The sequence below is a fragment of the Cryptotermes secundus genome, unplaced genomic scaffold (assembly GCF_002891405.2).
Source record: "Cryptotermes secundus unplaced genomic scaffold, Csec_1.0 scaffold519, whole genome shotgun sequence".
Taxonomy (NCBI): Eukaryota; Metazoa; Arthropoda; class Insecta; order Blattodea; family Kalotermitidae; genus Cryptotermes; species Cryptotermes secundus.
This window is the reverse complement of record NW_019720169.1, coordinates 721,289-747,119: the sequence shown is the minus strand read 5'-3', so window position 1 is coordinate 747,119 and position 25,831 is coordinate 721,289. Positions and strand designations below refer to the sequence as shown.

The window sequence follows — 25,831 nt, the reverse complement described above, 5'->3', positions numbered from 1 at the left end:
TTTTCGAAGCACTTGAACTAGAAGGGAGTTTTGACGCTTCTTCCGGTTGGCTAACACGTTTCAAGCAGCGTCATGGAATACGAGAAATCAGTATTCAAGGTGAGAAATTGTCAGGGGACTTGTCAGCATCAGATCAATTTTGCACCAATTTTGATAGTTTTGTGAAAAGTGAAAATCTGCTGCCAGAACAAATCTATAATGCCGATGAAACGGGTCTTTATTGGAAATGCTTGCCAACCAGAACATTGGCATTTCAAAATGAAAGACAGGCTCCAGGTCACAAATCCAGTAAGGAGAGATTGACAGTCTTGTGCTGTTCTAATGCATCAGGAACACACAAACTAATACCAGTAGTTATCGGCAAAGCGAAAAGACCACGCTCTTTTAAAGGAACAGTAGCTTCAAGTCTGCCTATCCATTATTTTAACCAGAAAGTAGCTTGGATGAATAGAGCGATATTTAAAGAATGGTTTGATTTTAAATTCGTGCCTCAAGTTCGTGACCATCTAAAATCCCAAGGCCTACCTGAGAAAGCTGTGCTCCTCATTGACAATGCGCCCTCACATCCTAACGAAAGTCTCCTGAGGTCAGATGATGGAAATATTTTTGTGAAATATTTTCCCGCTAATGTTACCGCACTTATCCAACCAATGGATCAAGGAGTTATCTCAAGTATGAAGAGAATCTACAGATCAAATTTGCTACAAAAGTACATCGATGAAGGCAATGATCTGACGTGTTTCTGGAAGTCCTTTTCAGTATTAGATGCCATATACGAGATTTCAACAGCGTGGGATACAGTAAAGCCATCTGTATTGAAAAATTCATGGAAGAAACTGATGCCTTTCATCACTAATGAAGATGACGAAATCCATGGATTCACTGGATTCAGTGAAAATGAGATAGCCATAAAATTGACAAAAGTGGCTAACCAAGTTCATGGTGGTGAAGAAGTCAACGAGGAAAATATAAGAGAGTGGTTTAACTGTGACTCGTGTGAACCGGGCTTCGAAATGTTAAGCAGTGACGAAATCGTAACTTCAATGGGGGTGCAGCCAGAAGAGCGGGAAGAAAGTGAGAATGAGGAAGAGGTGGACAGTGTTGCCAGTAAGAAAGTATCACATGGTGCTGCGCTTAATCATTTGGAATCCTTACTAGACTATCTTGAGAGTGAAGAGGACAGTTTATTAAGTGACAAGCTAATATTACGTAGGCTTCGTACGGATATCCGTAAAAAGGAAAATGCCGCGAAAAAGCAAAAGACAGTATTAAATTATTTTAAGTGTTAAGTGTGACCGTAAAAAGTGCTGGATGTTGTTGAACAGTGATTGAAATAACTAATTCATACTGAGTGTAATGTAAAGAAAGTATTAAATAGGCCATGAGATGACATAGAAATGAGGATGAATAAATTTAAATACAGGTAGGTCTATAGTATTATGAAGGTATTAAAAGGTAAAAGGTAAAGTTGTTCCTCTGCTCAACGAATTAAGCCCTACGCCATTAAGGCGTGTGGGGGAGTGGATGTATAGATCCAAATTTTCTTGACCTCGGCACTAGTTGGAGGTGAGTGGTCAGCTTCACGCCCCGGCCGCTTTACCCCCGGGGAAAGAGCCCCCGGTACCCATTGGATAGGAGGTTGGATGGACCCCAGAGCCGGTCTGGACGATTTGGAGAAGTTAAAATTCTTGACCCTACCGGGACTCGAACTCCGACCCTTCACAGTCGTCCAGCCCGTATAATAAAATTTGGCTTAACCGGGTTTTCGATTAACCGTGACTTCCATCCCCACCATTAGCCCGGATAATCGAGAGTTGACTGTACACATTTTTCACATGCATTCTGTGTACACTGGCATTCTGAATGTTCCTAGCTGTTCTGAATTCTTTTCATTGATACATTAACAATTGCAATTAATAATGCTGAATTTCAGCATCCTGTTGCATTGATGTTATCACTTTACACACTTACTTCTGCCTTTAATGCTACTTTATTTACAATTTCTATTTAATTTGAAATAATATTAAAATTACAATTAAACTGCTACATGTTTTGGCCTTACTTGGCCATCCTCAGGCAACTGTTCATTTTCTGAAATTGCTACAGTGCATTAGTTCTTAAGATAAAATATTACAATGTTCTTCCATTTTCACTGTTCACAGTAAAATACATTTACTTGAGAACATCACTCTTATTCTTTTCTTGCGCTACCTTTTTCTTTTGTGTTTCGTTTAGCCCTATTAATATAAGTGTGTCATTATCGTTATTTTTATGTGCCCCATTAGTATTGTGATATGTAGACCCATTCTAAGCAACACCCTAAATACGCGCACATAACAACAGAACCAGTGACACTGCATAGCCCAACCTGCATATACTACTTAACCCAGTTTGGACATAAGCCTGTCAATGTGTCCTTTCCATGATAGGGTATTATCAATCATCAGACCCAAGAACTTATTATCTGTGGTTGTAGCAATTTGACTGTTACAATTATATCAACTCAAATTTGACTGTTACTATAAATAATAGGTATGTCCATTGTATTACTATGCTTGGTAGAGAAATGCATAAAATACGGTTTATCGCAATTCAATGTCGGTAAGTTAGCCTTGAACCATTCATTTATATTTTTGAATATTAAATTTAGTTCGTTTTCATACTCTCTATGAGATGTATGCATCCCAAGCTTCCACAAATTTTGCTAGTACCTGAATGGCCGAATTTCACTAACATGCATCTTATTATTCCCATTTTTTAAACATACTTAATGAACTTGAAGAACGTGCTTCGTAGTTCTGTATATACACGTTTTCCATTCTTGTTTGGGTAGTCATTCCTTTCGTCAGTGAAAGTAATGACGTCATCTCTGCGTATTATCAGTTACGAAACGTTGTAACCGAGATTCTAGGTAATTAAATTTCATAGTATTGTGGACTCATGTATGTTATATTAATATGTAGTAATTGACTTGTTTTATATCCGGAGGTTGTATCTCCAAATATGAATTCTCGGAACAAATAAACTGATTGAACTTAAATTATGTTCCAACATGGCTTCAACTCCCCTTCGGTAAAACTACATTAACCATATTAAAAACATCAATTCTACTCATTATATGGATAGCTACTTCACCTTAATATTTACAGTTTGCTTTCAACGTCTTGTAGATAGAAATAAAGGCACAAATACGGAAAACCAACACCAGTAATAATTTTTACCTTAAGAAATCCCTGTATTTCACCACAGGAGAAACCACACTAAGATCTTCCTATTCCAACACTTCTCTACCTCTCTGCGAACTAAACCTCAAATTACTCTGCACAGACATTTATCAGCCCATGGGCAACATGGCCGCCGTGACGTCACAAAAGCATTACTGTTCACCACTGTTCGATTTCACCACAGCTGTTGCAATTGTATAAAATTAGACGTGCTGTCACAGCAGCGGCTTTTGCATACTGTTCTCCCACCACCGCGAAACCATAATTCACGGGAATAGCAATATATGATTTTCCAACCTGCTCTCTTGTACTGCAAAAGTTTCTTTTTGGAACTGGGTTTATTATCAATATCTAGGGGGTGAAAGTTTCTCACCTGTGCCTCTAAAGTATTAATTGTTCATTTACATCAATACAGCACCTAACCGAAATGCAATGGACACTGCTGCTTGAAAGTTCTTGAATAGCTGCATGATGGCATGGTTTCTCAAGGGCTCAGCTCCATAAAGTTAGTTATTTGTTGCTCCACGAAATGCTTGACCAGGTATCTCCAATTAAAGAACTTTCCTTGTCTCCTTTACCAGATCCAAAAATAATGGGTGTAATAGCTGGTTAATGATGATGATCTGAGTCAAATATACTGGACAGAGAAAGTGATCCTTACTGCCCACATCTACAAACTTGATGTTCAGCATCAAAACTGTTCTGTATTTTCATACCTTGCCATTATGATGGTTTTAGCCAGAAGTACATAATGTCAAGATGAAAGGTATCCAAAATAAAGTAATTATATCTCAAAAAGCTTTTATTATACACATTTATGGGTTACACCGTTACATAGGGAAGCTATAAAAGTTTTTTCTGAGTATATAACTTTCTCAGTGAACTTCAACGTGGAGTCCCATGATGGCATGACAAATATCCAGATGATATTTGACATCGTTTCACGTTGCTTGAGGCATGTTTTGTGTTACAATAGCCACAGTGTCACTTATGTGGGCTTTTGGGTGTTGCAGGTCATTGATCTTAACCTGGTAGACAATATTCTTTACATAACCCCACAAGAAAAAATTCAGTTGGGTTAAATCTGGCGACCTAGGAGGCCAAGAGGCTGTTCAACTTCTGCTGATCTATCTCCCAGTAATTCCTAACATGGTGGCAGAAATGTGGCAGCACATACGTGTAAGCTGGGCAAGGAAAAAAAACTTATATGGTTTTCCTTTCCAATGACATAAACTGGATACGTGTCTGACAGTTACTTTCTGAGATATAAATTATTTATTTTGGATAACTTTCATCCAGACATCTGATATATTTTTGCAGTAAGAATAATAGAGATGTGAAAACACAGGATAACAGTTGATTTAATTTTTGCTGTTACGTAGGTAAGAGAAAAAAAGATGGGAATTTCCCAAATACACACATTTGGCTTTTCTCATCATTCACCCGAAACATTCGTACTTACCAGACTATAAAGTTCAGTTCGTGCTACCAAAATGTATTTATCTAAGGAGTACGTGAACATTATCCTCACACCTTCTTCTTGGCCTTCTCACTGTCCCTGCCAAACTATATATGTATTTATATGTGTATTCTCCAAGCTATAAATCAAGTCTACTCTAACCATAACAAAAGTATAAGAAGAGAAATTTGCCAATGATTTTTCTCTTTTTGTTTTATCTCTATGAGGTTAAAATACTTTCAAGTCAAGTTTTTTCTTGGACTGTTTTACAAGTAAATGGAAATATTGGCAAAACAACTGCTGTAACCATTATTTAATTATTTCAACTTTGGGACATAGACAAAATGCAGCAGTTCTTGAATTAAATATTAACAAGAATCTCATTGTGAGCACGGTTTGTGTCACTAGCGTTTAATGCCTACTATGACTAATGTCTGTAATGAATAACAAAGTACTGTATTCTTCCATGTTACATTTGGAATGTTCACATGCCTCTGACACTACAGCAACAAACCTTACTTATATTTCAGGCAGTAACATCATGTGATATTATGATAGGACTCTCAAGTTGACAACATTACATTTCTTGGGCTGTACACATTTCTTTTAATGCAGTTCCCTTAGAATACATTATCTTTACACATAGCTGATGCTCAAGTCATTGAAGTTCTTGCCCCAACAGAGAGAGCTGCAAAAGGAGAGAAGAAAGTCAACATTTCAAACCTTTCCATGCAAGCATCCACAGACTGTAGGTATACAGTATATGAAAATTTGCCATGCATTTCACTTGCTTTATAAGTATAATCATAAACTGCTTACTAAGAATGCTATATAACCTTCAGATACAATAATATTTTCGCCACTGCTGACATAATTTGTTATTGCTGACTCTAAGAGATAGTGAAATGTAACAATAAAAAGTGACTGGGGAAGTTTGGTGCCCAGGTTTAACGTTGAAAACATAATGAAACTGGGATTCATTTCTTTCGGTAGCCCTGCATGAAGAGTATATTAGCACTCTAAGATGAACAACTATCATTCCAAAATTCCTATAGCCCATAACTAATTTAATACTGAGCGACATCTTTGAAGATTACAGCCAAGTATAGAACTTAAGCTTCACCAGAAATATTCGTAAATAAGCTAAATAAAACATGACACTTACTTGCTGAAGGAATTGTTTTGCATTATTTAATGTCGATGCACCATAAATAACTCTCTTACTGGTTGGTCCACCGGCTTTTCCCTAAATAAGAAAGAGAACATGCATCAAACAAAAACTGTTCAAGTCCCTACACCAAGTAAGGAACACTTGTAGGATTTTTCATTTTTCTGAACATGGAACATTATAAAAATGTAAAGCTGTCCCTGTAACAGGCTGTGAAGGCCCATAGGGGTGTGAGAGGTTGAGGCTCCCACATCTTCTAGACAATTGGCTCACAGATAGTGGTAAGGTTGTCAGCCTTACACACCTTCCACCCTTTACCCCCAGGAATATTCCTGATACTCATTTCTGTTAGAAGCTGAGTTGACCCCAGGGCCATATTGTGGCTGGAAGAATTAGGTAAAATTAAAAAAAAAAAAAGACAGACAGAGACACCACGCACTATAAGGCAATGAATTCTTGTTTGACTCCAGTCAAGTATCGCAGCAGAGGGTCAATTAAGCACTTGTCTGATCATTACCTACTGGTTTCATTTATAATATTACCAACTATAATATAAATTTTAATTTTTATTAATACTGAGAACTTAATACCAATTTTGTACTAAAGGTGACTTATACTCAGTTTTGCTGTGACTATTCTGAGAACTGGTAGCAAGGAATAAGGACTACTGCAACTTGAGACAATCCCATAATAGCGGGCATAGTACGTGTATCAGTCACTCCTCCGACCAGCCCAATTAAAGTAACTTCCAGAACATTCTCAAACTGTAGAATGGTGTAAAAGCTTCAAGAAAGATCTTGATGCGGAAGGTTATGGATGTATCATGTCATTCGAGAGTATTTAAAGGCTGATTTTGGATAGTGAAGATCAGAGTGTGTACACGTAGTAATAATAATAGCATTCAGTGTAATCACTGTAATCATGGTATTCAATGGATTGAGTAGTATCGTTGTGTATGGCCAGTGGACAACCATACAGTTGTGAAGTAGAGTAACTAAATATTGCCTAAAAGGACTATTGTATAATATTGTGTAGTGCTGTCAAAAAAGCAAATTAAGTTCATCATTATACAGGCAGAGTGTGGACTTGAAAGGATTCTGACGGTGTATACTGTACTTCTTTTGGCTTGTTTTGGACTTCATCCATCGTCTGGTATGTAAAAGACAAAAGACGACGACGTTTTAGAGACTGGATCTGTCTCGGTCTTCAGGTGGGTGGGGAAGGATAAACCTACTTAGTTGGGCCCGTTAGAAAGAGCTAGTCTCAATCACTGGACCTTCCCCACCCACCTGAAGATGGAGACAGATCCAGTCTCCGAAACATCGTGGTCTTTTGTCTTTTACATACCAGACGATGGATGAAGTCCAAAACAAGCCAAAAGAAGTATAGTAGAGCGTGGTCCAGGAACTTCTTTGGAAAGAACCTCTCATCGGAGCAAGGCTCATTAAGCCCTGAGTGGAATCCCCATGCTCGCACCCTAAACATTATTCCTGTTTATATCCTCACACCACTCCCGATATTTTTGACGTGGTTATAAGATCATGTGGTGCCCAACTGTAGAGTAGATGGAGGAGGAGAAAAAAGGAAGAGGACAGTTACAAACTTTACCTTATCTTTTAGAGTGGCATTCTCAAAAATGTAAAAAAACAATGCTGAACAAAGCATCTATTTATTTCATTTATGTTGTTATTTGTGTCCATCAGCAGAGTGTCCTCCCATTAAATGTCCTATCACTGTTGGAACTCCTATTATTAAATATGAAATATCATTAAACTTCTTTATTTCAAGTGGAGCTTGGACTTGTTAAACTTACCTTCGTATAATCAACCAGATTTTGATATTCAATGTAATTTCCACCACCAACCATGAATACAATAGCTTCTTGGAATGGAGTCCGGTTGCGGGGAATCTGGGAACTGTCTGTTACTCGCAGCTGTTTGGGATCAAAATATCGATAATCCTCTGTTTCTTGTGAAGTCTTCATTTCCATTATTTCATCAACAATTCTTGTCACTGGTAAATTCTATGAGTGGGAAAATGGAGCAATGTTAATTTCGTATCAATATGGTAACAGAATACACAAACCTTCTGACTTTTTCATCTACAGTAAAATTACAATTTCACTCTTTCACTGCATATTATTTACTCACCATTTTCATAAACTAGTGCAATTTTTTAGAGGTAAAAATGTGAGAAAGAGCAATAAAAATGTATTTTCATAGCTCAGTGAATGGAGTCAAATTATGCAGCGAAATAAGATTATGTTCTGATGTTGACGCAGTAACATGTCGCACTATAAGGTAATGGATGCGTAGTATCAAATGTTACTGGTTCTACCATCGCACATGCAACACATCATTCTATAAAACTTACTAAAAGTTATTTATTCATTTTCAAAGTTTAGCACATCATATACCTTTTAATTTTTTAAAGTTTTTTCACTACTTTGAACATTATGGTCATCATCAGCTGTTTAAAATTACAGTTGAGGAAAACTGCTCTGCTTCTGTTGTTGTAGAGTCAGTTATTAATTTTTTTAATGTATGGTTCCCTCTATGTGCATGCATATTCCAAGTGGTGGGTTGTTCTTCCTGCTGTGTTGTGCTGTGTGTTTTTTTACGAATGGTGGAAAGTGGAACTAGTAACATTTGATACTAAACGACGAGCAGAAGGATGCTAAAACATCAATGGAGGCTTGTTTTACTTCTGTCAAATATCACAGCAGTAGGATTAAGGATATGAGAAAGACTAAAAATAGTACTTATTATCTTCATTTCATGCATCCTGTTGTGTTACAATATATAACTTTATTTTTCCCTCACAACACAACAACTAAGGATTGACCTTGATACCCCTTAGTTGTTGTGTTGTGACAGAAAAATAAAGTTATATAGTACTTGTTATTGGCTCTAAGATGGACAACTGCAGTTTGATTTCCAGCAATGGTAGGGATTTTTCTCATCATCATGTCCAGACTGACTTTGGGGCCCACCTCATCCAATGACCAGCTATAAAGATCTTTTTCTCCACGGATAAAATGGTTTAAACATGAACTGGACTTTGTTTTGTCTAGTATCAGTGATAAGAACGAGTGGAGGAATTAGACCTCATTCTCCTACGCAACTTCATAGCGTTACACTTGCTCAGTTAAGTACAGATACAACTTTAGCCTTATCTTTCATGTCTAGGAAACTATTAATTTGAACAGTTAACAGGGAGAAGGAAAAGGGGAAGCATAACACATTTTTGACACATAAATCGAATTAGCTGGGATATCTCAGTTGGTATGGCGACTAAGTTATGGGCTGGATGATGGTTAGTTCCCAGCAGTGGTAAGAGGTTCTCTCCTCTCCACAAGTCCAGACTGGCTCTGGGACCCACTCAGCTTCCTATCTAATTGGTACTTCGGGATCTGTACCTGGGGGTAAAGCAGCAGGCATGTGAAGCTAACTCACCTCCATCTATTGCCAAGGTTATAAATGGTGGAGCTATCCCTCCACTTCCTCATGCCTTTATGGCATAGTGCCTAATTATGTATAATTAAGTACAGAGATAATATTACTTTTTTATCCCTGTTAGTTTGTAGCTGTCTCAAATGCAAGTTGCTTTTAAACCTTTAAAAGTTTTAAATGTTAAAATCTCTTCTACATCACTGGTGTATGCACACTTCATGCTTTGACCAAAATTGGCCATTTTCAGGTGGCTTTAAAATTGCTGATGAAACTGATGTGCTTCCATCAGTAAGTTAGATTTTCAGGATATGACCTCATCTAAGAGGAATAAAAAAGTCATGAGTAACAGATGCTATGATACACTATTATTTACTTTTTTACCTTTATCTTGACCTATAACTGAAACAGAACATTAAATCAAGAAACATTAAGTGGGGACCCCGCTACGATCCCCCCCCCCAAAAAAGTAAAGACATAAACAAATAAAAACCCCTGTATATATACTGTCACATGTTTGGTGCATAACGTGACAAATAACTTCACGCCTTGATATAGTGAATTTACTGAACACTCGCTCTCACAATTACACAATTTACAATTTCACAATTCCTGCCATTGGCAGTATCACAAATACTTCTCCTGCTGTAGACACTGCCATTCACTCTATACAACCCGACTCGGCGACTGCTAGATTGAAACTGACTGGTTAATCATTACTCACTAGTAACTCACTCACTCGTAACTGGCTCAATCCTCACTACTGAATAGTGTTTGCTGCTCCTTATTCAGCCTCAGCACGAACAACACAGAAAACAGTTACGTGATAGGTGCCGCTGTTGCGTGACACCGTGTTTACAGGTTGCCTAGCAGCACTGTGTTGTTAACTGCTGTGGTAACTGCAGTATCCCTTGTTATGTCACCGCGGCATTGGTTGCCTCACACAGTTGCTCCTCTGTTACGTCACCACTGGGGAGGGGGTGTTTACCGAGCGTTGTGCACTGATGGAAGGAGTGGGGGTATGTGACGTCACTTGCAAGACTGCAGAGTTCACGTGACCCCTACTTTCCGTTGCACCATCCACGTCACAATACTTTGTGAGTGCATGTGTACATGCATGCGTGCATGTGTGTGTGTATACAATGATTGCTGTACATCCAAAAACAAAATATACTACTCACATGTCTCTTGATAACCAAGTTCTTTACCCCCTCCATAACAAAGGATGAACCCTGAGAAACCAGCTTTGAGAACATTCCGACTGTCTTGGTTCCACCTCCAACATACTGGTTTGATGATGCCGCCATCTTGGCATATGCTCTGAAACAATTTTTGTAAATTGCTGAAATGACACTGTTTCATATAACAGAAATATTAAAATACATATATCTGCATTCATTTCATATAGGTGCCAAACACTTTTGCTGTGAGGGAAGAACATATCAAGTATCAATAACACTGTTTGGGAGAATGTACAGATCTACATGAGATGAACTATGAGAAAAAAGTATAAAATTACACAAAGAGAGGCTTCAGAGATTGTACTGTTTACTCAGCATTCTCACAGTGATTAAATTTTGCTAGTTTAACTGTCATGAATGAAAGGAACACACAGAGGATATAGTACAAACTTCAGTTGCAAAACCTTGTAGGAAAAGACCCCTTGAAAGAACTACAGTTAGAAAGACAGTATTACAATTAATCTTAAGGAAACAGGTTCCAAAGATGTGAACCAGCTCAGAACACAGCTAAAACATAAGATCTTGTAATGGTGATGGAACCTTTCAGTTTAAAAAATTGTAATATAATGGTTGAATGCCTAATGACTATACCCACAGAATCCGATACACAGGTCTTCACTTTGTTACATATATGTAAAAATTATATTAACTTAGAAAGGAGTATTTATATAAGCACTTCTAAATTTCTCATTTTAACAAATACTATTCTCTTAAACAGGGAAATAATTCATTGATATGTCTCATCATATGTCATGTAAGTTTTTGTACCATCTACTTCCCCCAATTTCATAGTTCTTTCTAGTCCTACATGTTATGGAATGATACGTTGAGGTCGATGTTTAACGCCATCTCCTGCAAATAACACATAAAGAGTCAATCACANGAAGACTGCTTTGTTCATAAACAATTTACTTTATACAGTATATTACTTTACATATCCACTTCACAATATTATTAGTACCCACAGTATACACACGGTACACACAAACAAAATGCTGCACCCACTTACTACATAACTCACCTTCAAGCAACATGTTAAAACTTGACAACTCTTTGCTTTGGTAACCCAATTATGCATAATTTCAGAGCTTTAGCTCCACTCTTACATTGCCTCCATTTAATGTTTTAGGTTTTCTTTCATTTATTGTTTAGTTTCAATGATACCAGGTTAATAATTTAAATGTTTATAATGTTCAGATCTTCTATTCCCAAAATAAACCTTACGTGCGGTTTTCATCATATTCCATACTTACTTCCACCTCTTGATATAAGACAGTGGTTGAAGGTCACAACCAGCATTTTGCAGAGCAGTAGCATAGCGGTCGAGCTCATCCTATAACCACAAAACATGCAAAATGTGAAATCTTGGCATTAATCATTAATAAATGAAAGAAGTATCATGACTATGACATTCAAGAATCACAGCAAGTGGGAGGTATCCAGTTTAATGTTTTAATTATGGATAAGGACAAAAAAGATAGGTGTTCTATATTTGGGAACAACAGTTATGAATCAAAATAACAAAAACATTAAGACAAAACTGGGGAACATTTGCTGCCATTCAGTAACAAACCTTTTGTCTTCTCAACTATCTAAAAACAGAAAGGTTAATTAATTGTACATAAAAGTGAGGAAAGAACTGCAAGAAGAGTTTTGTAATTTTTTATTTTTCATCTGATATTAATAGGGTGAACAAAATTAACCCCTCAAGCCAGCATTTAAACGCCCACTAGTGCTACATTGCAGTGGTCTTTAAATGTCAGTGAACCTCACAGCCTAGTAAGGACATACTCAGGATTCCAGCTTGAGGGATTAGGGAGGATTAGATGGACAGAGCAGGTTGCATACATGGAAGGGATGGAAAATGAAGAATTCTGATTAAAAAACATGAAGGAAGCAGTCCACTTTGGATACTCAGGCATAGGTGAGACATCAATATTAACGATTCATGACTCAGGATAGTCACAGGTGAAGGTAGGTCAGGCCACGTCCAGATGGAAGAACGCAAAGACAGCTCTTAAGTTTCATCACGTTACCTTCTATGGTTTTGTGTGCCATCTACACAAGTTTTCAATCATCTATTTCATCACTTCCATTGGTTCACTTTGCATGCCAGCACCTACCACATAGTCCCCATATTCACATCTATTAAACGTCAATGTCTGTTTATCACAACAATATTTGTTTTAAGGATATTGCTTTCTTGGCTATTAAAGTCCCATATAAACCGCTGTCTCACTAAAAGGGATTTTTCTTATATCTGTCAAGTGCCCCACAGTGGGATAATAAGGTTGGGACAATTAAAACTGAATAGTATAAAGGTAAAAGTAAAGTTGTCCCTGTGCTCAACAAATTAAGCACTATGTCATGAACGCATATGTATGAGTGGCTGTATAGATCAACATTTTCTTGAACTCGGCACTATATGGAGGTGAGTGGTCAGCTCTACACCCCTGCCGCTTCATGCCCGGGGACAGAGCCCCAGTACCCATTGGATAGGAGGTTCTGTGGACCCCAGAGCTGGTCTAGATGATTTGGAGAAGAGAAAATTCTTTACCCTACCCGGACTCAAACTCCAACATCTCAGTCATCCAGCACGTAACCAGTCGCTATATAGACTATGTTAATAATATAGGAGGGAACCCTTTTAACTGAGAAATATGAAATGGGGGCCCATTGTAACAGGCGACCCTAACTGCAAGCAGATTATGTTACCAGTAGCTGAGCGCCCTTTATATGATACACAGGCAGGGAAAGAGAGAGTGCAGCTTGAAGGATTAGGTCAACTGAAAAAATCCAATAATCTCACCGGGACTTGAACCCGCAACCTTCTGGCTTGTAGCATAGTGCCTCAACCAACTATGCTACCGCGTGCCCCTTACTTTTGTATGTATACAAGAAAATTAACTATGGACAAGACATGAAATTATCATTTGACTGCCTCAGTTTTTATGCCCATAAACTTGTACATCCTCTACTTTATGTTAAAATATAATAATTATAATAAAACATACAGTTCATACCTTTGACACAGAATGTGAACATATATAGAAAATTAGAAACAGTCTCATCTTGTCTTCTGGGTTACCAGCATCTGAATCTGTTAGAAGCTCCATGATGCTGCGGTCCAGGTTGGCAGCTTTACTCATCACCTTCTCCTCAAACTCAAACAGTGTGTCCAGTCTACGAGATTTGATATAATTCAGGATTGCTATTAAAATAAAACACATGACATACTGACAAACCATTCCTTGGTACACATGAACATTAATAAATGTTCAGATAGAATCATTAATGGTTAGAGTTCTGTCAATGGCTGGTATGGCAGCTAGGATTCATATGTCAGTAATCTCTCATTCTTGGCTCATTTGGTTTTTACAGCTGCACAATTCACATATTTTTATGATTCATGTCCCCTTAAGTTTCTGGGCTACAGAACTTAATATCAGGGACTCCTCTACATTTTAATATGGCATGATAACAGAAGAACATCAATACATATTAAAGTAAAGTAATAACACAAAGCTAGCAACAGCAGAAATTTACATTTGACAGTCTACTAGTCGTAACTGCCCTGCTTTACATCTACAAAAACAATATATTTACTTCTTTACACTCAGAATATTAAAATTAACACATTGCAGACCGGTTGTTTTTCTTTAGGGTGTGACAGGAAATGAGCGCGATCATGTTACTGGCTAAGCTAGCAAACATTCCTGAGGTCAACTACGCAGTAGTTATGATGCAACGTGGCCACACAACGAGATATAGTCAGTTGCAATATAACATGTCAGAAAAGGGCCAATTGGCCCGCCCGGTCTGCAATGCTATAGAAACGTAGAGGGCCAATTGGCCCCCCCAGTCCTGAATGTGTTAATTAATTGTCCACCTCTAGGCAGTATGCCCTTCTGAAACACTGATACCTACGCTGCACACTGCATGGTGCCATAACCAGAAGACCACAATATGAATCTTCACTGCCATGAAAACAATCACTGACCCCATACATAAATGAAAACATTTCAGAACAGAAGTAAACTGCTTTAAGTTTTCAGACTGGTCTGCCTGGTTTAATATCATATAGTCCAGTATGCAGAGACCAATGTTTCAGAGGAACATGGTCCTTCCTTCTTCAGGGTTAAACACTAAATGGTGAGAAAGCCTATAAGACATCAACTGAAAAATAAATCCCTTCAAAACTAAATTTTTTTTAAGTTTAAACAAATCCTTCTTCAAATTTTAAACAAATTCAACAATCTCTTCTATGGCTTAATATTGTGGTTGATGAAATCCTTGAATAGTGGTAGCATAATGGATTGTTCTGAATTGACAAGAAATGTATGAAGATTAGGAGGGGTAGCCACATATATAATGTCAAATTTTTGCCTTCAAAACTGAAATATGTGTATAAAACATTAAGCCCAAAGACAAAATTAAGAGTTTCTTTCAACCTATGTGATTCTTATGATCCTATAATTTTAGCAAAATAAGACTTGTTATAATTTTGTTTGTAAAAACTACATGAAAAAATAAAAGTGTATTTCACCAGATGCAACAGTCGTATGCATGTCAATAAGTCTCTTCTTATCGAGAAGCTGAGGCAGAGAATTGACAGCTGATGTGAGACGAGCAGTGTTGTCTGTTACCATGGAAAATGCTGCATCACTCTCATTGTCAATCCCCTATCAGAAGAGAAATAATTACTTTCAGAGTTTTAATTATATGAACATAATGTGGCGTGTAGACCCATTGCTAGATAACGCCCGCAACACAAATGTGGCCAACAGTATAGGAACAGGGTTTTCTATGTTTGCTGATGGGATGTTACTATGCAACACGCCTGCTGCGACGACACGACAGTATGTGGCTGTCATGTGACATGTTTCCTGTGCGGCCGGTGACATCAGACAACAACAGTGGGTAGCTATCACGTGACATTTGTTTATGATGATGTGTTGTCTGTCCCTCAGCTATATAAGTGAGTGTCATGGTTCAGTTAGTCATTCTTGGAGTGCGCTCTCTGAGTCAGTTACAAGAGAGAAATAGTAGTGGTGGAACCACGTGAATTGGAGCCAGGATCGCAGAAGAATACAGGAGGTTGGTCTGTGAGGATGTAAAGTGTGACTGGAAGATTTTTTGTGTAACATTTGTAGTGATTTGAAGTGATAGTTTTGTGTTGAGACCTGTTGCTAGGAGCCAACTAGTGGAAGACGGAATCCTAGTGCGTGTGCAACCGTGAACTGCAAAAGTGCATAAATCAGCAATAGCGCTGTACTGCCTGTATTTAAGTGTGATTATGAGTGTGTGCATAATCAAAGTGTTAATAAATCCAATCATCCAAACTAGAACCCATTGTTTCATCACATGTATCATCCTACATATGACAATAATATTAGAGCATAAGAAAGAAAAATTATCTCTGGGCATAACCTATTAAGCACCATGCCATGAAGACGTATGGGGGTGGAGGCATAGTTCCACCATTCTTAACCTCCGCAACTAGATGTAGGTGAGTGGTCAGCTTCACGCCCCTGCTGCTATACCCCGGAGAAACAGCAGCTCCCGGTACCCATTGTATAGGAGGCTGGGTAGCCCCCTGAGCCAGTCTGGATATTATCTCTTGCCACTACTGGGAACCAAACCCAAATTCCACAGCTGCCCAGCCTGTAGCTCAGTCACAATACCGACTGAGCTATCCTGGCTTGTAAATGTTTAAAATTTGTAGAATATAATAGTAGTGGACAGACTGAACACACCTGGTATCATTATATAAGTACAGCAGCATAAAAATCGTGCTAAAAATTGAAGACATAATATATAACTTTCACTTTGCAATGTATACTTTAAAATGTAAATAAACATTTAAAACAGATCCAAAGGGTGGAAATTATCAGTAACGACTTGGCAGACTCTACTGTACCCAATGGTCCTTTTAGTGTTATCCCATAGGCTGTAGCTAATAATGTTTGTTTTCAAACAGTGTGCTAACAGTGGTCACATCATGAAGAGTACTTTGCATGAAAAAACAGTTGTAATAACACATTCATCACAAAAACAACAACACATTCATCACAAAAACAACAACTTCTTCCAATCAATTTTCATTCTTATGAAAAATGAACAATAAAATGGACACACTGTTATACTCGTACTACAACATTTCTGAAAAGAGTCTGACTATGGGTTTATAAATTTCAAGCAGTTACCAACTCCCATACCACACTATATAAAGAAAAGTGTACATGCGAGGGTAAGTCAATAAGTAAGTTACAAATGGATATAGAACTTAAACAAATAAAGAGTACTGATTTGAAAAATGCTTTCATTTCTCAACATAATCTCCCTGTACATTGAGGCACTTGTCCCATCCTTTTGCAAGCCCCTGAAAACCAGCAGCATAAAATTCTTTGGGCTGCTGTCGGAACCACTTGGTGACTTCCCTTTCTACAGCTTCATTGTCGGGAAAATGTTCAGTCGAGAGATGTTTCAGAGGGCCAAACAAATGGAAATCGCTTGGAACAAGGTCGGGGCTATATGGAGGATGATCAAGGACTTCCAACTTGAAATTTTGCAGCGTCTCATTTGTCTTGTTGGCAGTATGGGGACGCATGTTTTCATGAAAGAGCAACGCGCTTTTGGTGAGGAGTCTTGGTCGCTTCCACTGAATGGCCTTACGAAGTTTCCCAAGGATGTTACAGTAGGAGTCAGCATTTACGGTTTGTCCTTGAGGCTGGAATGCCGTGAGCAGTATGCCTTCATGATCCCAGTCATCACCTGGTTCCGAGAGCAGCCCAAAGAATTTTATGCTGTTGGTTTTCAGGGGGCTTGTGAAACAATGGGACAAGTGCCTGAATGTACAGGGAGATTACGTTGAGAAATAAAAGCATTTTTGAAATCACTACTCTTATTTGTTTAAGTTCTACATCCATTTGTAACTTAATTATTGACTTTTTGTATTTTACACTATAAAGAAGTCCAATGAATTTCAGCAGGAAATTACTGTGGTTATCAACATCATTATTTTATTTGAAATATAAAATTTACTCAATGAAAAACAATTTCTGTACACATGTAGCATGTGTGTCCATATAAACGAACTCTGTAACAAAAATGCTAAATCTCTATAACTTGAAGGGTTCGGGAAAGACAGCTATATTGAAAGATTTGATAAAATAGCAACATGAATTAAGTGGTTCTTCTGTCTGGAGGCAAAGGAAGAACTCTTCTGGCAAAGGTGGACTTTGCAATATTAATTTAAGCTAGTGCAGTTTATTGCTGCCACCTAGTGCTCCTATTCATAACCACTACAAACTGACTGCTAATATACACAGCAGCAAAAATTATGTCTTACAATCCCACAATAACAGAGGGCAGGGCATACGCAAATGTGAAATGGTAACATGTCACCCACCATTGATGCTTTCAGTCTCTTCACTTCCTCTTCTGATGATCTGTACTGTTCCAACTCTTCCTGTATAGCTTCTGCTACAGTGGGAAATGGACTACCTTTGTGGGCCATCCAGAACCTGTCTCGTGAATCCAGGTCACAGGCACGAGTTTTCATTTTGGCACCACCGGCTGGAGAACGACCTACATTCTCTTCAACCACTACTCGATTAAGAGTCAAATCCAAAACATCATGTGCTAATGCCTGCAAGAGACAACAGTATCGTATAACAGGTTAAGAGTAATACCTGAAGTGAACCTTACTAAGGGAACCCCTGAAAAGGCTTCATTTTGAGGTGTCTTTGCTTGTGTCTTCTCTGAACAATACATTTAGAGCAAAGACTTGTCATAAGCATTAATAATGATAGATTATTTGCATGGCTACTAAAAATCTGGTTTCTTTCTAATCCCAAAGACATGTCTTTGGCTGATTTTTAACTTCATTTACAGGAGATATACAAAGCTTAACTGTTTATCACAGCTGAAATAAAATCCCAGCACTTGTTCCTATTCTGAGTTTCTGCAAGATATCCCAATATTATCTTTCTGCCTATATATTAATCTTTCAAGAGGGCTCTTTCTATATTCCCCACTTTAATTTCAGTTTACTTCCTTCAATCCATGCTATATGTGCTTTGTTCACTTTATAACAGTTATGTTCCACTGCTGTAGTGGATACTGTCTTTACATATCAGTCATAAAACTTCATACATTAAAATTTAATCATTGTCCATAACACAATCTTTTCTAGTTCCCAAACAACCACCTCTAAGGTTCATTTCAGACATGTCAACAATCTGTCTTTGAAGAGATATAAGGCCGAGGGTACATCAAGGAAACTGGCAACCACGATTTCTGAGAAATGTCGCCAATTTCAAGCAGGCAACTGATTTCCAGGTTAGGAGGTGCACACCAAGGAAACTTATGTTCAATTAGTTGCTCACATCATCTCAAGTGGGTGTGTTTGCCTGCCAATTTTGTGTACTTCTCGTCTGCAATGTCAGATAATAATACTGATCCTGTAATGCTTTGCTAGTGGTTATGATGGCATAAGAAGAGAAAAGGAAACACTGGGTGCATCCCTTCTTTCGTGACAATTTAAACTCAGGTGCTTATAATATTTCAAAAGAACTTAATCAGGATCGAGAACTGTTCAAATCATTTTACAGAATGGGCACTAGAAGTTTTTCCTTATTAGTGGATCTTGTTGGACCTCAAATTCGAAGACAAATTTCCATGCAGCTGTGTCAGGAGAAGAAATACTACTGATTACTCTGGGGTAAGGAAGGTTTATTTTTTTATTGACATCCAAATTCTGCAGTATCAAAACAAATACAATACCACTGCTAAACGTCTTTTTCTTTACACTGTTTGCTATAATCAAAATGATGATAGAAGGCAAAAATTGTCAAGAACACAACGCCTTTGAAATCAGCTGGCTGATTACTTATTATCACTAGCAGGAGCAATTCCATCTCAGTGAGTTATATTAATTAAATGTGGCTGACAATTGTAAAGGACGAGGACCAACCCAAATGCTGACTTGTATCACAAAGCACGGGTCATACTGTAGTACTTGTCTACATTGTTTTAGCAGACATATTCTGTATTTTGATCATATTATAAGTTCTCGTTGTAACATATATAAAAAAAAAGTAAAGGTATCCCTGTAACAGGCCATGAAGGCCCATAGGGTTGTGAGACATTGAGGGTCCACATTATCTAGACAATCAGCTCAAAGATGGCGGTAAGGTTGTCAGCCTTATGCACCAACCGTGCTTTACTCCCCAGGAAAATTATTTAATTAATTCCTGGTACTGATTTCTGGTAGAAGCTGAGTCAACCCCAGGGTCATAGTGAGGCTGGAAGGATTAGGTCAACTGAAAAAATCCAATGACCTCATCGGGACTTGAACCTGCGACCTCCCGGTTAGTAGCATAGTGCCTCAACCATGGTACTGTGCCCCCCTATAACATATATATATATATATATATATACACACACACATATACACACATACCAGACACTTTCATCTCATGAGAAATCTTTTCCCAAGCCAAATCTATTTTGTCCCGCCTAGCGTAGTCTGGGTGGCATTTGTCACACATGACATGCTCTTGCTCAATTAACTGCACAGGAACAAAATTAGCAACCTTGTCAACATTTTGGGCCATCTTAACAGACAATGTATCACTGAAGGGTGTTACAAAACAGCTCATACTAGGAAACCACAGGGCAACGCAACTGTGAGAAGATTGTCATGTTCCGTTGCCTGGAAACTGAGTTTCTCAGTTTTCTTGCATGCTGCGTTGCCGTTTCCTCAATTTGCGCTGCTCCATTCACGAACATGTGTTCAACTCAGACTGATAACAATTCTTGGAAATCATGGTTCCGTTGTGGTTGCCAGTTTCTTTCGTGTGCCCTTAGCCTAAGAGTTCTGGTAACATTAATTCAACATTCCATTCACTGACTTGCAGATTACTGGAAAATTAAACAGGCCAATGGGATAACATTTTAAGGACACACAACTGAACAAGAAGCAAATAATTTCTATTATTCCACTCCTGCATGTTTCTTATATGATATTAATATCTCCAAAATAATTTATGAAAATCTTTAATTCATTAACCTGCAAAAATGTTGAACATTGTCTACTTACTGAGGAATATTTAATAGACAAAGTGCCCACAAATAGAAGACCACTATATTCTGGGATATAATACCATGTAGTCCCGTGAAAGTCAGCCAATGATTAGGAACACACATATCGTCTCCAAATTCAGTGTCAAAGAGTAAGTCACTGTTAGGTGTCATCGTCTGGTCTGCTTGTCACCTGCTTTCAAGCTGGTTTCTTGCTCAGCTTGATCTTCAACCCTGAAGATGGAGGCGATATTTGTCCTCCGAAACATCAGTTTACTTTCAACAGACTACACAGCATTATATACCAGAAGACAGTACTCTTCACAAACACTGCTGTGAGAACCTCAAATCCTATATAACAGACTTGACATTTTTGTGGTGGTGTGTTCAGATTATGTATGGTCTTCTTGGTTGTACCTGGTATGTCCATGTGTGATGAAGGGGTGTTGCCATATCAACATTGCGATCCAGGACAATAAGTACTGGCCGCTGAAAATTAAAATGCCCCCCACTTTGAGATGCAGCATCCATGAGGAACAGGCTGTTACGAGTGTCTCTCAGATTCTCACGTAATTTTTTGTCCAGTTTCTCTGCAACCATCTCAGCAGCATTACCACGAGGACTCCTAATCACCGGAACAGTACCTGAAAAATTGGATCTTAAAGAGGATGCATGTGGCCCACAAACCTTTCTTATAGAATGTGTAGTCTCCTTTGTTACATAACGGCTTGTTATTAATTACAATGGTTGGCTTCACTCAACTGTCACTTTACAGTTTCCTTCCAAATACCTTTCCTTCATTTCACTACAGTTGCTGCTTCTTGTGAGACTAGTTTCCATGGTAATGAAAATTAAAATTGCAGTCTTCTGGGATGTTACACCATATGTTTTGCGGCTACGCACAAATGTTTTGGAGTAATATGATGCTCCCATCTTTAGGGTAGTAAAGTAACTCATTCTTCTATACTGAAGATGAAGGCAACAGTTTCCTCAAAAACGCTGATACCTATCTACCAAACTGTACAGCATCATATCCCAGAAACTATAATATTAATTGCTGCTTCTTGTAAGTAGAATTGATATAGCTAACAATTCACTGTAATAAGATGTTTAAAGAAATGTATCATACAGATATATCAGCCACTTCAAGGTGAAGATTTTGTAGGAATTAGTTTGTGCTACAATATATATATATATACATATCCAAGCAAACTATCCACCATTCTTGTATTATTATGCCTAAAAATAAAATGGCCTTCTACAGCTTAATTTAACAGTTATATGTTTATATGACACAATAGAGCAGTGATCCCACATGTGCCAGGGAGGCATTCTGAAATTTCATGGACTTCCTTACTTTACTACAACTCTCACCACATTCCAACCATATGAATTTCTATACAACATGCTATAAATTCCTGTCAAAATTACAGAATCAAGATCAATAAATTAATTTACATAACTTCTGTATATAATAGTGAACACTACCTGAAGCATGCAAACAAATTCCATTATGGTATACAGGCCATGAGGTATGACGTTGCTCTTTCTTCGCCCAGGACATGGTATGAATCATTTCTACTTGTAAGTCTCCAATGGACAGGTTAATACTAGATAAAGAAAATACATACCTAATGTTGCAAATACTGAGAATAAGCTGTCAACTATTGTGTCCATAATGGTCTCCATTTCTGTGTCCTTAATTTCACCCCGGTTTATTGCTGAAACAAATGATGACAAAAATATGTATCTTATATCAATTAAACACACAGAACAACATCTTGTACACAGCATTAACACACAAAAATAATTATGTTCAGCTGCTTACTTCCCAGATGGGGATGGTACAGATGACACATTTACGATCTTTGAATACATCAGAGAAGAAAATCAGAAGGACAAAACGTGACTGGTCAGCTTCACAAACAATGAGTTGGAAAGGATTTGGAAGGAAGTGATCATGACATAAATTGTAGCAGTATCCTGGAAATTTCCTAGAGGGACTGAGGAGAACCACGAAAATCCTCAGCCCAGATAGTCAGTGTACCATTTGCAAATCAAACGAGGCAACTTCTGAATACAAGTGAAAAGTCTTCCTGCTTGGGCCAACTTGCTTAGTTATTCACTTTACTGGCTAACATATCATGACCAATTACAAGTGACATACATGAATTAAATGCTTATGTGGGAAATTGAGTCAGATCCTGTCAAAACTCTCCATGTATTGCCTTGTCTGCATGTCATCAGCACTTTTATTCATATTATCACTTATTATTCAGGTGCAACTAACCATAATATGAGATGGCTTCACTATTTTGATGTTTCAGGATAAACATATCATCCTCCAAGGAAATGAAATTCAGGTACTGATCAAAAACCTATAAATAACAGACATATATTAGTACAGCTTATCTTTTTAGGTCCACAACTGCTGATAACTTGTGCACTTTTAATGAAAATCACAATATACATGTATAAATGAAGAAAGCAGTCTTCTGGGATTTGGCATCGTGTATATGTGGTGTTAACCGACGTTTCGGAGGAACGTATCGCCTCCATCTTCAGGGTAGAAGAAAAAATATAAGAAATCTGCAAGCGAAGAGACCGTGAGAACCGGTAAAAGCAGACTGTGTGGAAATATACCCTGAAGATGGAGGCGATACATTCCTCCGAAACGTCGGTTAACACCACATATACACGGTGCCAAATCCCAGAAGACTGTTTTCTTCATAGTCACCGCTGTGAAAGCCTCAAATCTTACATACATGTATAAATACTCGTATATGTCATATAGAGTGCTGTGTAATCAACCATATAAAGTAAACCCTTGTCATATGTGAGGTTAGGTTCCCCAAAAATGGCATATTAGGTAAATCTGTGACAGAAAAATTTAATACTGAACAGGTTAAGTGGAGATAATGTGAATGTGACCTCATAAAGTATCCCACTATTAGATTTGTTTATACACAAACAGATATTCATACTTTGCTGAAAATTATCAGAAGCATCACAGTCTATACACACTTCTTATTCATATCTGTACTGACTTAGATGGGACAATGTTCTGTGATCCCAAGAACTCAGACGACTACTGAGTCCATTGTCCATACTTGATCCCGTTGAAAGAGCCAAGCCCATCCTGAGTGAGGCCTAAACATCTGTAGCTGAACAAAAACACTGTTTCCACAATAGGTTAATAAAATAATAACATTCTTTTAGTTGTCAAGAAATCACCCTGAAATTAAAGTTCACGGTGGGTCAGTGATTTGCGTATTACTTTTATATTCCATTTAACAGAACCAATGACAGACATAAAAACAAAGAAATGTGTCTTTTGAAAAATATTTCTTTTGGGTTTGTTATTGTCTAACAACATTATCATAACATAATTTTACTAATAACGTATCTAATTGTGTCAGAATTGGATCACCATGGTATCTAGGGACAAACAGGTAAACGTATGAATATCCTGTTTCATTCATGTAGCAGACAGAAAAGTGTTTGACCAACTATATATGCCATATTTATGTATTTGTTGTTCCTTTTCAAGGCAAGGTGTTGTAAAGATGGGGGCAGCAGATTCCTCCAAAACACTGGTTATTATTATTATTATTATTATTATTATTATTATTATTATTATTAGAGGGGGTGGGTTTCCCCATGCACCGCAACTAATAGTCTATTGCACGTCCCCCTTTGATATTCTACCAGTTGCCATACCCTACCGGTACTGGTGCGTGCTATCAGCCCCATTCAGCCAACGAGGTATCCTCGGTACCTGATACTTCCCCCATCTATCAGAGGCACTGGAAACTACTTGGGCAGGAACTTTCTGCCTAATTTAGCTCAGAGGTCTCCTAGAGACATGAGGATCTTTTACGTGCCGTAAATCTATGACACGGGACCCACAGCTTAAAGTCCCCCCCCGGAGGACTTGTTCCCTGAATTTTTCCGCCCTTAAAAATTCCACGACTTCCGCCAGATTTGAACCCGCATACCTTGAGTCATGAGGTGGGAACGTTACCCCTAGACTACGGAGGCCACTTAAAAACACTGGTTAACTATCTAGCAAACATATAGCATCACATTCCAAAAGACAATCTCCTTCATATTCACCTCAGATCTCACAGTGTCTACCGCTTTTCTGTAACTTTCAACCTTGAGTTATGAGGCCTCCTTCAGTCTATCATGGAGTTAAAGCAAATTTTTATAGTATGCTGGTAAGATTAGAAACCCACTGTCTGTCAGACTAATAATCCCCTTGTATTACACCTTATAGAATATAATGACACTTTTACACTGCTTAATTGCATAATGATAACTAGATAATATTAATTATCATCAGCTTTAGACAGCTAATAAATGTGCTTAAAAGACATCAGGATTCAAGCAAGTCTGTTCAATATAAATTACAGTGTCATCACTACACTCTGCATTATACAAAAACTAAAAACTATTACCTTCTGTATCTGTGACACACAATTTGCTTGCAGTGCTGCAGCTGCCAAATCTTCAAGCCTCTGTCTTGATATGGGAGAGATGAAATTTAGATGGTAAGTATCATACAGATTATTCTGTAAGTCCTGTCCAATACGACCCAAATTTTCTTCTGTTGGAAGACAGAAATACACTGCTGGGACATCAGGGATTGGATCTCGGTCTGAATGAAGTTGTCTGTAAACAATATGGATCTCAGTGACACTGATTTGTACAATTAATAATGTGCAAGGCTTACTGCAGCACAACTGAATTTCTGAAATCTTACTTACACGTGTAATGTTACTCCCAGTTCTCGCAGCTCTTTAATTGAAACCAATGGAGATATAATATCTTGACCACAGCGATCATAAATTAATATCTTCCACACTGGTTCTCCTGCTAATGTTTTAGTCTGTGGCTGATTAAGATTCAGCATTTGTTTCAATGCACCTGTCACAAAGAAATCTTGTAAACATATGTAAGAGACATGAGACATTCCTGACAGGTAAGGTTATGTTGATTTTCTTGCTAATTCACATATGAAATTATTAAATAGGTAATGAATTGCTTAAAGTACAACGTCTTGTTAAAATTTTTGCTGCAATAATTTCTTACCTATCTGTTTTTCTCTTAATGTCACCATGTTTATAATAACCTCCTCTCACACCAAGCAATTGCTATTTCATTGAATCTACATAGAATGACGTAGATGACGTGTACGTACA

General features: G+C 37.8%; 2 protein-coding genes across 5 annotated transcripts in view; both read right to left on the bottom strand.

The window, feature by feature from the left end:
* LOC111867628 (gametocyte-specific factor 1 homolog) overlaps window positions 1-5,289 on the bottom strand; it is an 8,501-nt gene extending 3,212 nt beyond the window's left edge. Inside the window, exon 1 of one of the 4 annotated variants that reach the window (XM_023857656.2) lies at window positions 5,203-5,289. Coding sequence is in view for 1 of the 4 variants with exons in the window: in XM_023857638.2 (XP_023713406.1) it covers window positions 2,712-2,740 (29 nt within the window). In the remaining 3 variants the exon portion in view is untranslated. Of the gene's footprint in view, window positions 1-2,711; window positions 2,868-3,221; window positions 3,301-5,202 lie in introns of those variants that run through there. The other 3 variants (XM_023857647.2, XM_023857663.2, XM_023857638.2) reach the window with 3 other exon arrangements.
* Window positions 4,564-25,831, bottom strand: LOC111867623 (protein sly1 homolog). Its single transcript, XM_023857627.2, has 14 exons — window positions 25,722-25,831; window positions 25,397-25,556; window positions 25,088-25,301; window positions 22,918-23,005; window positions 22,259-22,348; window positions 21,045-21,271; window positions 17,953-18,192; window positions 15,088-15,223; window positions 13,565-13,752; window positions 11,795-11,874; window positions 10,482-10,620; window positions 7,665-7,874; window positions 5,849-5,929; window positions 4,564-5,371 (listed from the first exon to the last, which is right to left on the bottom strand). The coding sequence occupies exons 1-14, from the start codon at window positions 25,747-25,749 to the stop codon at window positions 5,342-5,344; spliced, it is 1,911 nt and encodes a 636-aa protein (XP_023713395.1). The 5' UTR covers window positions 25,750-25,831; the 3' UTR covers window positions 4,564-5,341.